The sequence below is a fragment of the Haliotis rufescens genome, unplaced genomic scaffold, assembly GCF_023055435.1.
Source record: "Haliotis rufescens isolate VD_foot unplaced genomic scaffold, xgHalRufe1.0.p SCAF_50, whole genome shotgun sequence".
NCBI classification, from domain to species: Eukaryota; Metazoa; Mollusca; class Gastropoda; order Lepetellida; family Haliotidae; genus Haliotis; species Haliotis rufescens.
Genome location: NW_025964224.1, coordinates 1,818,672 through 1,835,552, shown reverse-complemented (window position 1 = coordinate 1,835,552; position 16,881 = coordinate 1,818,672). Strand labels below are relative to the sequence as shown.

At 45.0% G+C, this 16,881-nt stretch overlaps 1 protein-coding gene across 3 annotated transcripts in view; it reads left to right on the top strand.

Moving 5' to 3' along the window:
* Positions 1-16,881, top strand: part of LOC124151360 (coiled-coil domain-containing protein 158-like) — a 58,602-nt gene that overhangs the window by 23,471 nt on the left and 18,250 nt on the right. For all 3 annotated transcript variants that reach the window (XM_048384724.1, XM_048384725.1, XM_048384723.1), the window contains exons 13-16: positions 6,818-7,015; positions 7,664-8,462; positions 9,138-9,203; positions 11,411-11,523. In XM_048384724.1, coding sequence (XP_048240681.1) covers positions 6,818-7,015; positions 7,664-8,462; positions 9,138-9,203; positions 11,411-11,523 — 1,176 coding nt within the window. The remainder of the gene's footprint in view (positions 1-6,817; positions 7,016-7,663; positions 8,463-9,137; positions 9,204-11,410; positions 11,524-16,881) is intronic.

Sequence of the window (16,881 nt, the reverse complement as noted above, 5' to 3'; positions counted from 1 at the left end):
ATGTATTTTATAAGAAGTGTGTGGCAGCAGGGCTGTGTGTTGAGGCTGGAGGCAGAGCTGGAGACGGAGCGTGTGTGTGTCTGTGTGTGTGTGTATGTATATATATATTTATAAGAAGTGTGTGGCAACAGGCCTGTGTGTCGAGGCTGGAGATGGAGTGTGTGTGTGTGTATATATATATTTATAAGAAGTGTGTGGCAACAGGCCTGTGTGTCGAGGCTGGAGATGGAGCGTGTGTGTCTGTGTGTGCGTGTCTATATGTATTTATAAGAAGTGTGTGGCAACAGGCCTGTGTGTCGAGGCTGGAGATGGAGTGTGTGTGTGTATATATATATTTATAAGAAGTGTGTGGCAGCAGGGCTGTGTGTCGAGGCTGGAGATGGAGTGTGTGTGTGTGTATATATATATTTATAAGAAGTGTGTGGCAACAGGCCTGTGTGTCGAGGCTGGAGATGGAGTGTGTGTGTGTATATATATATTTATAAGAAGTGTGTGGCAGCAGGGCTGTGTGTCGAGGCTGGAGATGGAGTGTGTGTGTGTGTATATATATATTTATAAGAAGTGTGTGGCAACAGGCCTGTGTGTCGAGGCTGGAGACGGAGCGTGTGTGTCTGTGTGTGCGTGTCTATATGTATTTATAAGAAGTGTGTGGCAACAGGCCTGTGTGTCGAGGCTGGAGACGGAGCGTGTGTGTCTGTGTGTGCGTGTCTATATGTATTTATAAGAAGTGTGTGGCAACAGGCCTGTGTGTCGAGGCTGGAGATGGAGTGTGTGTGTGTATATATATATTTATAAGAAGTGTGTGGCAGCAGGGCTGTGTGTCGAGGCTGGAGATGGAGTGTGTGTGTCTGTGTGTGCGTGTCTATATGTATTTATAAGAAGTGTGTGGCAGCAGGCCTGTGTGTCGAGGCTGGAGACGGAGCGTGTGTGTCTGTGTGTGCGTGTCTATATGTATTTATAAGAAGTGTATGGCAGCAGGCCTGTGTGTCGAGGCTGGAGACGGAGCGTGTGTGTCTGTGTGTGCGTGTCTATATGTATTTATAAGAAGTGTGTGGCAGCAGGCCTGTGTGTCGAGGCTGGAGACGGAGCGTGTGTGTCTGTGTGTGCGTGTCTATATGTATTTATAAGAAGTGTGTGGCAGCAGGCCTGTGTGTCGAGGCTGGAGACGGAGCGTGTGTGTCTGTGTGTGCGTGTCTATATGTATTTATAAGAAGTGTGTGGCAGCAGGCCTGTGTGTCGAGGCTGGAGACAGAGCGTGTGTGTCTGTGTGTGCGTGTCTATATGTATTTATAAGAAGTGTGTGGCAGCAGGCCTGTGTGTCGAGGCTGGAGACGGAGCGTGTGTGTCTGTGTGTGCGTGTCTATATGTATTTATAAGAAGTGTGTGGCAGCAGGCCTGTGTGTCGAGGCTGGAGACGGAGCGTGTGTGTCTGTGTGTGCGTGTCTATATGTATTTATAAGAAGTGTGTGGCAACAGGCCTGTGTGTCGAGGCTGGAGACGGAGCGTGTGTGTCTGTGTGTGCGTGTCTATATGTATTTATAAGAAGTGTGTGGCAGCAGGCCTGTGTGTCGAGGCTGGAGACGGAGCGTGTGTGTCTGTGTGTGCGTGTCTATATGTATTTATAAGAAGTGTGTGGCAGCAGGCCTGTGTGTCGAGGCTGGAGACGGAGCGTGTGTGTCTGTGTGTGCGTGTCTATATGTATTTATAAGAAGTGTGTGGCAGCAGGCCTGTGTGTCGAGGCTGGAGACGGAGCGTGTGTGTCTGTGTGTGCGTGTCTATATGTATTTATAAGAAGTGTGTGGCAACAGGCCTGTGTGTCGAGGCTGGAGACGGAGCGTGTGTGTCTGTGTGTGCGTGTCTATATGTATTTATAAGAAGTGTGTGGCAGCAGGCCTGTGTGTCGAGGCTGGAGACGGAGTGTGTGTGTGTGTATATATATATTTATAAGAAGTGTGTGGCAGCAGGGCTGTGTGTCGAGGCTGGAGACGGAGCGTGTGTGTATATATATATTTATAAGAAGTGTGTGGCAACAGGCCTGTGTGTCGAGGCTGGAGATGGAGTGTGTGTGTGTGTATATATATATTTATAAGAAGTGTGTGGCAACAGGCCTGTGTGTCGAGGCTGGAGATGGAGTGTGTGTGTGTATATATATATATATTTATAAGAAGTGTGTGGCGGCAGGGCTGTGTGTCGAGGCTGGAGATGGAGTGTGTGTGTGTGTCTATATGTATTTATAAGAAGTGTGTGGCAACAGGACTGTGTGTCGAGGCTGGAGATGGAGTGTGTGTGTGTGTGTTGATATATATTTATAAGAAGTGTGTGGCGGCAGGGCTGTGTGTCGAGGCTGGAGATGGAGTGTGTGTGTGTATATATGTATTTATAAGAAGTGTGTGGCAACAGGCCTGTGTGTCGAGGCTGGAGACGGAGTGTGTGTGTGTGTATATATATATTTATAAGAAGTGTGTGGCAGCAGGGCTGTGTGTCGATGCTGGAGATGGAGTGTGTGTGTGTATATATGTATTTATAAGAAGTGTGTGGCAACAGGCCTGTGTGTCGAGGCTGGAGACGGAGTGTGTGTGTGTATATATGTATTTATAAGAAGTGTGTGGCAGCAGGGCTGTGTGTCGAGGCTGGAGATGGAGTGTGTGTGTCTGTGTGTGCGTGTCTATATGTATTTATAAGAAGTGTGTGGCAGCAGGCCTGTGTGTCGAGGCTGGAGACGGAGCGTGTGTGTCTGTGTGTGCGTGTCTATATGTATTTATAAGAAGTGTGTGGCAACAGGCCTGTGTGTCGAGGCTGGAGACGGAGCGTGTGTGTCTGTGTGTGCGTGTCTATATGTATTTATAAGAAGTGTGTGGCAGCAGGCCTGTGTGTCGAGGCTGGAGACGGAGCGTTTGTGTCTGTGTGTGCGTGTCTATATGTATTTATAAGAAGTGTGTGGCAACAGGCCTGTGTGTCGAGGCTGGAGACGGAGCGTGTGTGTCTGTGTGTGCGTGTCTATATGTATTTATAAGAAGTGTGTGGCAGCAGGCCTGTGTGTCGAGGCTGGAGACGGAGCGTGTGTGTGTGTATATATATATTTATAAGAAGTGTGTGGCAGCAGGGCTGTGTGTCGAGGCTGGAGACGGAGCGTGTGTGTGTGTATATATATATTTATAAGAAGTGTGTGGCAACAGGCCTGTGTGTCGAGGCTGGAGATGGAGTGTGTGTGTGTGTATATATATATTTATAAGAAGTGTGTGGCAACAGGCCTGTGTGTCGAGGCTGGAGATGGAGTGTGTGTGTGTATATATATATATTTATAAGAAGTGTGTGGCAACAGGCCTGTGTGTCGAGGCTGGAGATGGAGTGTGTGTGTGTATATATATATTTATAAGAAGTGTGTGGCGGCAGGGCTGTGTGTCGAGGCTGGAGATGGAGTGTGTGTGTGTGTCTATATGTATTTATAAGAAGTGTGTGGCAACAGGCCTGTGTGTCGAGGCTGGAGATGGAGTGTGTGTGTGTGTGTTGATATATATTTATAAGAAGTGTGTGGCGGCAGGGCTGTGTGTCGAGGCTGGAGATGGAGTGTGTGTGTGTATATATGTATTTATAAGAAGTGTGTGGCAACAGGCCTGTTTGTCGAGGCTGGAGATGGAGTGTGTGTGTGTATATATATATTTATAAGAAGTGTGTGGCGGCAGGGCTGTGTGTCGAGGCTGGAGATGGAGTGTGTGTGTGTGTCTATATGTATTTATAAGAAGTGTGTGGCAACAGGCCTGTGTGTCGAGGCTGGAGATGGAGTGTGTGTGTGTGTGTTGATATATATTTATAAGAAGTGTGTGGCGGCAGGGCTGTGTGTCGAGGCTGGAGATGGAGTGTGTGTGTGTATATATGTATTTATAAGAAGTGTGTGGCAACAGGCCTGTGTGTCGAGGCTGGAGACGGAGTGTGTGTGTGTGTATATATATATTTATAAGAAGTGTGTGGCAGCAGGGCTGTGTGTCGAGGCTGGAGATGGAGTGTGTGTGTGTATATATGTATTTATAAGAAGTGTGTGGCAACAGGCCTGTGTGTCGAGGCTGGAGACGGAGTGTGTGTGTGTGTATATATATATTTATAAGAAGTGTGTGGCAGCAGGGCTGTGTGTCGAGGCTGGAGACGGAGCGTGTGTGTGTGTATATATATATTTATAAGAAGTGTGTGGCAACAGGCCTGTGTGTCGAGGCTGGAGATGGAGTGTGTGTGTGTATATATGTATTTATAAGAAGTGTGTGGCGGCAGGGCTGTGTGTCGAGGCTGGAGATGGAGTGTGTGTGTGTATATATGTATTTATAAGAAGTGTGTGGCAACAGGCCTGTGTGTCGAGGCTGGAGACGGAGTGTGTGTGTGTGTATATATATATTTATAAGAAGTGTGTGGCAGCAGGCCTGTGTGTCGAGGCTGGAGACGGAGCGTGTGTGTCTGTGTGTGCGTGTCTATATGTATTTATAAGAAGTGTATGGCAGCAGGCCTGTGTGTCGAGGCTGGAGACGGAGCGTGTGTGTCTGTGTGTGCGTGTCTATATGTATTTATAAGAAGTGTGTGGCAGCAGGCCTGTGTGTCGAGGCTGGAGACGGAGCGTGTGTGTGTGTATATATATATTTATAAGAAGTGTGTGGCAGCAGGGCTGTGTGTCGAGGCTGGAGATGGAGTGTGTGTGTGTATATATGTATTTATAAGAAGTGTGTGGCAACAGGCCTGTTTGTCGAGGCTGGAGATGGAGTGTGTGTGTGTATATATATATTTATAAGAAGTGTGTGGCGGCAGGGCTGTGTGTCGAGGCTGGAGATGGAGTGTGTGTGTGTGTCTATATGTATTTATAAGAAGTGTGTGGCAACAGGCCTGTGTGTCGAGGCTGGAGATGGAGTGTGTGTGTGTGTGTTGATATATATTTATAAGAAGTGTGTGGCGGCAGGGCTGTGTGTCGAGGCTGGAGATGGAGTGTGTGTGTGTATATATGTATTTATAAGAAGTGTGTGGCAACAGGCCTGTGTGTCGAGGCTGGAGACGGAGTGTGTGTGTGTGTATATATATATTTATAAGAAGTGTGTGGCAGCAGGGCTGTGTGTCGAGGCTGGAGATGGAGTGTGTGTGTGTATATATGTATTTATAAGAAGTGTGTGGCAACAGGCCTGTGTGTCGAGGCTGGAGATGGAGTGTGTGTGTGTGTATATATATATTTATAAGAAGTGTGTGGCGGCAGGGCTGTGTGTCAAGGCTGGAGACGGAGCGTGTGTGTGTGTGTGTGCGTGTCTATATGTATTTATAAGAAGTGTTTGGCAACAGGCCTGTGTGTCGAGGCTGGAGATGGAGTGTGTGTGTGTGTATATATATATTTATAAGAAGTGTGTGGTGGCAAGGGTGTGTGTCGAGTCTCGAGACGGAGTGTGTGTGTGTGTGTGTGTGCGTGTACATATGTATTTATTAGAAGTGTGTGTGTCAGGGGTCCGGAAAATTTAAAATCCCAATCGGACATTTACATTTATGCCACGCCCCCTTCAAACAGCGTGTTTTAGTACGACTTTTTACACACAAATTACAAGTTGTTACGTATTCATAATATGATGAATTATGAATTGTTTCAATTTAAATTGTTTAATTCACCGGACAATTAATAACAAATAATATCATTTTAGATATATATGGAAAACATACGTTTGTTTCTGTTATAATAACGATCTGTCAACGTTGTGAACGGTCTAATTAATATTCATGAGTCTGCTCAAGTGTACGCATTGTAACATTTGGATCGAGACTATTATCCCATATTTGGTTATCACGTGACCTCACGGGAAAAGGGTTTTTTTAATTTAAAGATTATTTAAAAACAAGACAGATAATATAATTATAAATCCTAAACTATCGTTGATAGCAATAGTTATTTGAATACTTTTTCATCTGTACTTAATTATTGACCATAAAAAAATTTGATATCGATCGTCACAGAAAGCAAAATGGCGGTCAATCAAGATTCAATATACGACTAGCTACTGAAAACAATAAAATCTGCAAAGCCTCATAGTATGTCAACCAAGTGAAAGTCGTTAGCCACGACTTACAAAATGATCATTCAGACTTTGAGGGTTTGGCAGATCCGCTCGACTGATCTGCATCGGTCGACTGGCTGTCGTCACGCTTTCGCTTCTTGTCTGAGGTTACGTATCGTAGCATTGTGAGGATAATGAGGTACATCGATGATGCAAGGTATTTATGTACAGTTGTAAACACATTTTACTCAAATTAACAAGATGTTCTCAGTAATTAATCCTCGATTAATCAGTGTCAACTCAGTTTATTGCCTATTACAGTGATTGACCGATTGGACTATCATTGTAGGTACGATGTATTTACAGCAATCAAAACAAACAAAGCTTGTCAGTGTAGATAATCTTCATTGTGTTACAACTGCAGACAGAAACTGCTCAGTCCTAACTGTTGATCATGTCCGGTCAAAATTTAAGAATGTCCGGACAATACTTTTTAAAATGTCAGGACAGAAAAATTTAAATGTCCGGTAAGCAATATTTTAAACCGGACATTTGAGATTCCCAATCGGACATGTCCGGCGCATATGACGGTTTCCGGACCCCTGGTGTGTGTGTGTGTGCGTGTGCGTGCGTGTGCGTGTGCGTGCGTGTGTGTGCATGTATATATATATATATATATATATATATATATATATATAAGAAGTGTGTCCCGGCAGGGGTGCGTGTTGAGCCTTTAGACGGAGCTGGAGACGGACCGTATGTGTGTTTGTATGTATATAAATGTATTTATAAGAAGTGTGTGCCGGCAGGGGTGTGTGTCGAGGCTGGAGGCAGAGCTGGAGATGGAGCGTGTCCGCATCAAGAAGCAGCTGGAGCGTGAGGAGGAGCTGAGGAGCAAGCTGCTACTGACGGAGAACTCGCTGACCGGCAGGCAGCAGGACGTGGACAGGCTGGAGAAGATGCTGGACGTGGTCAAGCAGGAGTGTTCCACACAGCTGCAGGACCGGGTGAGATCTGCTTACATCTGGATCAGGGCCAGAACATCCCCTTCTTGGCATAGTGCCAACTAAACTGCGGATCAGATGATTGTGTTACATGCGTGTGGCATGTTAATCAAAGGGTACTTTAGATGGTTTGTAAGCCAGTTGTCTGTGTAGCATGACACACTTAATCCAAGACTTACTCCACTCAAAATGGTGGCAGGGGACAGATTGTACCCCTGTAGGTCTTGGGTGCGACATGCAAGTTTTGACCTATAGGCTACCTGCTTGTCCCCACTCAAAATAAGTATGTAGGTCTTAAAACATTGGTCACTTAGTAAAATTAGGTATCTATACAATTAATACCAAGATGGTTGTATTCCTACAGATACAATATATTGATACAATTAAGTGACCAGTGTTATGAGGCCTACCCCGTGAAGATCTGGATTAGGGTTCGTCTTCAACTACTCATGCTTGTCGTAAGAGGCGAATAACAGGTTTCCAGGCGTCTTGACTTGATTGATGCATATCATCGTGTGTCAATCACTGGATTGTTTGGTCAACACTCAATTATTTACAGACTGCAGTCATACAGTTGAGGTAATGTGGCTTTAAACATCACACAAGCAAAATAATTCTGATCTGGATGTTCTTTTTGTGACAATCCTCAAGGTATCAACTGCGGAGAAGACTGAACGAGATCGCAGCAATGACCACATCCGGAGCCTGATGGCCCAGCTGACCAGTCAGACAGAGAAGTGCAGCAAGGTCACTGTGGAACTTGAGGTGGCCAAGTCCGAGATGGCCAACTTCAAGGAGCAGGTGAAGGAACTCACCGAGAAACTAGAGTCTGCTCGCATCCAGCTCGAGGCTGCCATGAGTGAAAAGAGGCATCTGTCTGAACTAGTCAGTGATCGGAAGGGAGATGTTGAGCGAGTGTCAAAAGAAAAAGACTACTATTTCAGCCTCCTTGAACAGAAGAATGAGGAGCTTTCACAGCTGAAGGCTACCAAAGAGAAACTTTTAATGCAAGTGGACGAGAAGGAGAGAAATGTTTTGGCTCTGAAGCAGCAGTCAGACAACATATCTCAGCTTGTGGAAGCCAATTCTAAGACTAGTGAAAATATTCGTGAGGAGAAAGAGAGGATTATATATTTGTTAAATGAAAAGTCGGCGGCAGTTGATGAATTGAGGACGGGGCAGGACAGCTTGGGGAAGAAATTGCGGTTGAGGGAAAAACGTGTTCGAGATTTGGAGGAGGAGAGGATGAGGCTGACGGAGGACTTGGCTCTCAAGGTGCAGGAGATGGACATTATGCATCAGGAGAAGGACAACCTGTTCAAGGAGCTGAAGGACAGCCGGCTGGAGGTTGCCAATATAACTCAGACTAAAGACATGATTAAGAAGGAGCTGTCGAAACTGAGGTCAAGTTATGAGAAGGAAATAAGTAAACTGCAATCCAAGTTAAAAGGTATTGAATGTGCTATAGATGCTTAGTATTGTGTTGACCATCTTTTCAGCCTTAGAAGTGTATTTATTAAAGACGAGCACAAAAGACTATTTGGAAAGTGTAAGGTTGTAGTGAGGCCTGCTTGCAGGAGGCGGCAATGTTTACTTTATTATAATTACAGTTTGGTTAAGTTCCAATTTGAAGCCAAACTGAAGCATTGAGTAATGGGTCAGGAGTATATCCTCAAGTGCTGGTAGTCAATGAGGACAGCCGTTGTTGGATTTTCACTTGTGCTCAGCACAGTTTCGTAATCTTGGGCCAGTGGACTAGTATGAATTTTGAGGGCTGTGTTTATCATGTGGATGTAGCAAGTTCCCCACTGTGTAGGAAAATCTCAACTCATGGCAGGTGGGTAGAATTTCTATTAGGTTATGTTTGCCGAAACACTTGTGCCAGTATTTGAGATATAAAACAATGCCAGGCTGCCATCAGGACGCATAGACTAAGCTCTTCAGGGCCTGAAGTTCAGGCACTTGTTTGAAAAATTAAAGTATATTGTGGCAAAAAGGTCAAGACATAAATTTACTGCAGGCCATGAGGCCACATACAAACTTGAAACTACAGGCGCAACACAAGACCATTTGTTGGTGACTACCAGTATAAAGAGTATTAATTGTCACATGTAACTTGTTATAGGTGCAGAACATGACGTGAAGTTAGCCCAGAAGACTCTGAGAAGCAAGGACTCGGTCGACAATAAAGGTGGGTGCAGCTGATACTGATATTCTCATAATCATCATAATAACCATCATAAACATGATGAGTACATCAATATACTGATTTGTGCATCATCACCATCACATCGAAATGTCAAAATAGACATTTATTACGTCAAATTAGCATGCAGAATGGGGCCTGACTCGGTTGCCTAATTGGTTAGATCCTGGGGCCATCCCGACCCAGACGGAAGATTTGTGTCCTGGGGAGTCCATGACCCTGATGAGGTCGCTGAAATATCCCCCTATTATGTCATCAGTAGTGATGAATTGTAGGAATAACTTCAGGTTTCGCCACACAATTGTAGGGTTGAGGTGTATTTTCCAGGCACCAGAGAAAATGTTTTAGACGTGTGTGTGTCTGTAACCAAGGAAACATGTTGTAGAGGTATGTGTGTCTGTAACCAAGGAAACATGTCGTAGAGGTATGTGTGTCTGTAACCAAGGAAACATGTTGTAGAGCTATGTGTGTCTGTAACCAAGGAACCATGTTGTAGAGGTATCTGTGTCTGTAACCAAGGAAACATGTTGTAGAGGTATGTGTTGCTGTAACCAAGGAAACATGTCATGGAGGTATGTGTTGCTGTAACCAAGGAAACATGTCGTGGACGTATGTGTTGCTGTAACCAAGGAAACATGTTGTAGAGGTATGTGTTGCTGTTGCTGTAACCAAGGAAACATGTCGTAGAGGTATGTGTGTCTGTAACCAAGGAAACATGTTGTAGAGGTATGTGTTGCTGTAACTAAGGAAACATGTTGTAGAGGTATGTGTGTCTGTAACCAAGGAAACATATTGTAGAGGTATGTGTTGCTTTTGCTGTAACCAAGGAAACATGTTGTAGAGGTATGTGTGTCTGTAACCAAGGAAACATGTTGTAGAGGTATGTGTTGCTGTAACTAAGGAAACATGTTGTAGAGGTATGTGTGTCTGTAACCAAGGAAACATGTTGTAGAGGTATGTGTGTCTGTAACCAAGGAAACATGTCGTGGAGGTATGTGTTGCTGTTGCTGTAACCAAGGAAACATGTTGTAGAGGTATGTGTGTCTGTAACCAAGGAAACATATTGTAGAGGTATGTGTTGCTGTTGCTGTAACCAAGGAAACATGTTGTAGAGGTATGTGTGTCTGTAACCAAGGAAACATGTTGTAGAGGTATGTGTTGCTGTTGCTGTAACTAAGGAAACATGTTGTAGAGCTATGTATGTCTGTAACCAAGGAAACATCTTGTAGAGGTATGTGTTACTGCAACTAAGGAAACATGTTGTAGAGGTATGTGTGTCTGTAACCAAGGAACCATGTTGTAGAGGTATGTGTTGCTGTAACCAAGGAAACATGTTGTAGAGCTATGTGTGTCTGTATCCAAGGAAACATGTCGTGGAGGTATGTGTGTCTGTAACCAAGGAAACATGTCGTGGAGGTATGTGTTGCTGTAACCAAGGAAACATGTTGTAGAGGTATGTGTTGCTGTTGCTGTAACCAAGGAAACATGTTGTAGAGCTATGTATGTCTGTAACCAAGGAAACATCTTGTAGAGGTATGTGTTACTGTAACTAAGGAAACATGTTGTAGAGGTATGTGTGTCTGTAACCAAGGAACCATGTTGTAGAGGTATGTGTTGCTGTAACCAAGGAAACATGTTGTAGAGCTATGTGTGTCTGTATCCAAGGAAACATGTTTTAGAGGTATGTGTTGCTGTTGCTGTAACTAAGGAAACATGTTGTAGAGCTATGTATCCCTGTAACCAAGGAAACATCTTGTAGAGGTATGTGTTACTGTAACTAAGGAAACATGTTGTAGAGGTATGTGTTACTGTAACTAAGGAAACATGTTGTAGAGGTATGTGTGTCTGTAACCAAGGAAACATGTTGTAGAGGTATGTGTTGCTGTAACCAAGGAAACATGTTGTAGAGGTATGTGTTGCTGTAACCAAGGAACCATGTTGTAGAGGTATGTGTTGCTGTAACCAAGGAAACATGTTGTAGAGGTATGTGTGTCTGTAACCAAGGAAACATGTTGTAGAGGTATGTGTTGCTGTAACAAAGGAAACATTTTGATGTGTATACTGCTGTAACCAGGATAACTGGTGTCGTAATGGTGTGTATTGCTGTACCCATGGTAACTGGTGTGTTGTGGAGGTTAATGTTGCTGTTATAATGATCACTGGTGGTGTAAAGTCTGAGTTATACTCCCCAGCTGTGAGGTATGCCGACAAGATGCAGAAGGAGATGACCAACAAGCGAGGTGAACTGGATTCATTATTGTCAAAAGTCAGGAAGTTTGAAGACAAGCTGGAAACATTAGCTAAGGTAATTATTTCTGTAACCTAGTTGTCAGTTGAACACTATGTACTAGACTTGAGTTCCCTCTAACTGTTTTCCAGGGCACTGTTTTACAAAGCAATTATGGTGTATCCAGACCATGTACTGTAGTGTGTGTACCTGAAACGTGTATCCAGACCCTGTTTAGTGTGTATTGTCTGTGTGCCTCTAGGGTATATCCAGACCCTGTTAAGTGTGTAGTGTATGCATGTGCCTCTAGGATGTATCCAGACCCTGTTTAGTGTGTATTGTCTGTGTGCCTCTAGGGTATATCCAGACCATGTAGTGTATGCATGTGCCTCTAGGGTGTATCCAGACCCTGTTTAGTGTGTATTGTCTGTGTGCCTCTAGGGTATATCCAGACCCTGTTAAGTGTGTAGTGTATGCATGTGCCTCTAGGGTATATCCAGACCATGTAGTGTATGCATGTGCCTCTAGGATGTATCCAGACCCTGTTTAGTGTGTATTGTCTGTGTGCCTCTAGGGTATATCCAGACCCTGTTTAGTGTGTAGTGTATGCATGTGCCTCTAGGATGTATCCAGACCCTGTTTAGTGTGTATTGTCTGTGTGCCTCTAGGGTATATCCAGACCCTGTTAAGTGTGTAGTGTATGCATGTGCCTCTAGGATGTATCCAGACCCTGTTTAGTGTGTATTGTCTGTGTGCCTCTAGGGTATATCCAGACCCTGTTAAGTGTGTAGTGTATGCATGTGCCTCTAGGATGTATCCAGACCCTGTTTAGTGTGTAGTGTATGCATGTGCCTCTAGGATGTATCCAGACCCTGTTTAGTGTGTATTGTATGCATGTGCCTCTAGGATGTATCCAGACCCTGTTTAGTGTGTATTGTCTGTGTGCCTCTAGGATGTATCCAGACCATGTAGTGTATGCATGTGCCTCTAGGATGTATCCAGACCCTGTTTAGTGTGTATTGTCTGTGTGCCTCTAGGATGTATCCAGACCATGTAGTGTATGCATGTGCCTCTAGGATGTATCCAGACCCTGTTTAGTGTGTAGTGTATGTGTGCCTCTAGGGTATATCCAGACCCTGTTTAGTGTGTAGTGTATGCATGTGCCTCTAGGATGTATCCAGACCCTGTTTAGTGTGTATTGTCTGTGTGCCTCTAGGATGTATCCAGACCATGTAGTGTATGCATGTGCCTCTAGGATGTATCCAGACCCTGTTTAGTGTGTATTGTCTGTGTGCCTCTAGGATGTATCCAGACCATGTAGTGTATGCATGTGCCTCTAGGATGTATCCAGACCCTGTTTAGTGTGTAGTGTATGTGTGCCTCTAGGGTATATCCAGACCATGTAGTGTATGCATGTGCCTCTAGGGTGTATCCAGACCCTGTTAAGTGTGTATTGTCTGTGTGCCTCTAGGGTATATCCAGACCATGTAGTGTATGCATGTGCCTCTAGGATGTATCCAGACCCTGTTAAGTGTGTATTGTCTGTGTGCCTCTAGGGTATATCCAGACCATGTAGTGTATGCATGTGCCTCTAGGATGTATCCAGACCCTGTTTAGTGTGTATTGTCTGTGTGCCTCTAGGGTATATCCAGACCCTGTTTAGTGTGTAGTGTATGCATGTGCCTCTAGGATGTATCCAGACCCTGTTTAGTGTGTATTGTCTGTGTGCCTCTAGGGTATATCCAGACCATGTAGTGTATGCATGTGCCTCTAGGATGTATCCAGACCCTGTTTAGTGTGTATTGTCTGTGTGCCTCTAGGGTATATCCAGACCCTGTTTAGTGTGTAGTGTATGCATGTGCCTCTAGGATGTATCCAGACCCTGTTAAGTGTGTATTGTCTGTGTGCCTCTAGGGTATATCCAGACCATGTAGTGTATGCATGTGCCTCTAGGATGTATCCAGACCCTGTTTAGTGTGTATTGTCTGTGTGCCTCTAGGGTATATCCAGACCCTGTTTAGTGTGTAGTGTATGCATGTGCCTCTAGGATGTATCCAGACCCTGTTTAGTGTGTATTGTCTGTGTGCCTCTAGGGTATATCCAGACCATGTAGTGTATGCATGTGCCTCTAGGATGTATCCAGACCCTGTTTAGTGTGTATTGTCTGTGTGCCTCTAGGGTATATCTAGACCCTGTTTAGTGTGTAGTGTATGCATGTGCCTCTAGGATGTATCCAAACCCTGTTTAGTGTGTATTGTCTGTGTGCCTCTAGGGTGTATCCAGACCATGTAGTGTATGCATGTGCCTCTAGGATGTATCCAGACCCTGTTTAGTGTGTATTGTCTGTGTGCCTCTAGGGTATATCCAGACCATGTAGTGTATGCATGTGCCTCTAGGATGTATCCAGACCCTGTTTAGTGTGTATTGTCTGTGTGCCTCTAGGGTATATCCAGACCCTGTTTAGTGTGTAGTGTATGCATGTGCCTCTAGGATGTATCCAGACCCTGTTTAGTGTGTATTGTCTGTGTGCCTCTAGGGTATATCCAGACCATGTAGTGTATGCATGTGCCTCTAGGATGTATCCAGACCCTGTTTAGTGTGTAGTGTATGCATGTGCCTCTAGGGTGTATCCAGACCCTGTTTAGTGTGTAGTGTATGCATGTGCCTCTAGGGTATATCCAGACCCTGTTTAGTGTGTAGTGTATGCATGTGCCTCTAGGGTGTATCCAGACCCTGTTTAGTGTGTATTGTCTGTGTGCCTCTAGGGTGTATCCAGACCATGTAGTGTATGCATGTGCCTCTAGGATGTATCCAGACCCTGTTTAGTGTGTAGTGTATGCATGTGCCTCTAGGATGTATCCAGACCCTGTTTAGTGTGTATTGTCTGTGTGCCTCTAGGGTATATCCAGACCATGTAGTGTATGCATGTGCCTCTAGGATGTATCCAGACCCTGTTTAGTGTGTATTGTCAGTGTGCCTCTAGGGTATATCCAGACCATGTAGTGTATGCATGTGCCTCTAGGATGTATCCAGACCCTGTTTAGTGTGTAGTGTATGCATGTGCCTCTAGGATGTATCCAGACCCTGTTTAGTGTGTATTGTCTGTGTGCCTCTAGGGTATATCCAGACCATGTAGTGTATGCATGTGCCTCTAGGATGTATCCAGACCCTGTTTAGTGTGTAGTGTATGCATGTGCCTCTAGGGTGTATCCAGACCCTGTTTAGTGTGTAGTGTATGCATGTGCCTCTAGGATGTATCCAGACCCTGTTTAGTGTGTATTGTCTGTGTGCCTCTAGGGTATATCCAGACCATGTAGTGTATGCATGTGCCTCTAGGGTGTATCCAGACCCTGTTTAGTGTGTAGTGTATGCATGTGCCTCTAGGGTGTATCCAGACCCTGTTTAGTGTGTAGTGTATGCATGTGCCTCTAGGGTATATCCAGACCCTGTTTAGTGTGTAGTGTATGCATGTGCCTCTAGGATGTATCCAGACCCTGTTTAGTGTGTAGTGTATGCATGTGCCTCTAGGGTATATCCAGACCATGTAGTGTATGCATGTGCCTCTAGGATGTATCCAGACCCTGTTTAGTGTATAGTGTATGCATGTGCCTCTAGGATGTATCCAGACCCTGTTTAGTGTGTAGTGTATGCATGTGCCTCTAGGATGTATCCAGACCCTGTTTAGTGTGTATTGTCTGTGTGCCTCTAGGGTATATCCAGACCATGTAGTGTATGCATGTGCCTCTAGGGTGTATCCAGACCCTGTTTAGTGTGTAGTGTATGCATGTGCCTCTAGGGTGTATCCAGACCCTGTTTAGTGTGTAGTGTATGCATGTGCCTCTAGGATGTATCCAGACCATGTAGTTTGTATAACTGTAACACATATCCAGACAATGTTTAGTGTCTGTGTGCCTCTAGGGTGTATCCAGACCCTGTTAAGTGTGTAGTGTATGCATGTGCCTCTAGGATGTATCCAGACCATGTAGTGTATGCATGTGCCTCTAGGGTGTATCCAGACCCTGTTAAGTGTGTAGTGTATGCATGTGCCTCTAGGGTGTATCCAGACCCTGTTAAGTGTGTAGTGTATGCATGTGCCTCTAGGATGTATCCAGACCATGTAGTGTATGCATGTGCCTCTAGGGTGTATCCAGACCCTTTTAGTGTGTAGTGTATGCATGTGCCTCTAGGGTGTATCCAGACCCTGTTTAGTGTGTAGTGTATGCATGTGCCTCTAGGGCGTATCCAGACCCTGTTCAGTGTGTAGTGTATGCATGTGCCTCTAGGGTGTATCCAGACCCTGTTTAGTGTGTAGTGTATGCATGTGCCTCTAGGATGTATCCAGACCATGTAGTGTATGCATGTGCCTCTAGGGTGTATCCAGACCCTGTTTAGTGTGTAGTGTATGGATGTGCCTCTAGGGTGTATCCAGACCCTGTTTAGTGTGTAGTGTATGCATGTGCCTCTAGGGTGTATCCAGACCATGTAGTGTGTGTACCTGTAACACATATCCAGACAATGTGTAGTGTCTGTGTGCCTCTAGGGTGTATCCAGACCCTGTTAAGTGTGTAGTGTATGCATGTGCCTCTAGGGTGTATCCAGACCCTGTTTAGTGTGTAGTGTATGCATGTGCCTCTAGGATGTATCCAGACCATGTAGTGTATGCATGTGCCTCTAGGGTGTATCCAGACCCTGTTAAGTGTGTAGTGTATGCATGTGCCTCTAGGATGTATCCAGACCATGTAGTGTATGCATGTGCCTCTAGGGTGTATCCAGACCCTTTTAGTGTGTAGTGTATGCATGTGCCTCTAGGGCGTATCCAGACCCTGTTTAGTGTGTAGTGTATGCATGTGCCTCTAGGATGTATCCAGACCATGTAGTGTATGCATGTGCCTCTAGGGTGTATCCAGACCCTGTTAAGTGTGTAGTGTATGCATGTGCCTCTAGGATGTATCCAGACCATGTAGTGTATGCATGTGCCTCTAGGGTGTATCCAGACCCTTTTAGTGTGTAGTGTATGCATGTGCCTCTAGGGTGTATCCAGACCCTGTTTAGTGTGTAGTGTATGCACGTGCCTCTAGGGTGTATCCAGACCCTGTTCAGTGTGTAGTGTATGCATGTGCCTCTAGGGTGTATCCAGACCCTGTTTAATGTGTAGTGTATGCATGTGCCTCTAGGGTGTATCCAGACCCTGTTTAGTGTGTAGTGTATGCATGTGCCTCTAGGGTGTATCCTGACCCTGTTTAGTGTGTAGTGTATGCATGTGCCTCTAGGGTTTATCCAGACCCTGATTAGTGTGTAGTGTATGCATGTGCCTCTAGGGTGTATCCAGACCCTGATTAGTGTGTAGTGTATGCATGTGCCTCTAGGGTGTATCCAGACCCTGTTTAGTGTGTAGTGTATGCATGTGCCTCTAGGATGTATCCAGACCCTGAAGTG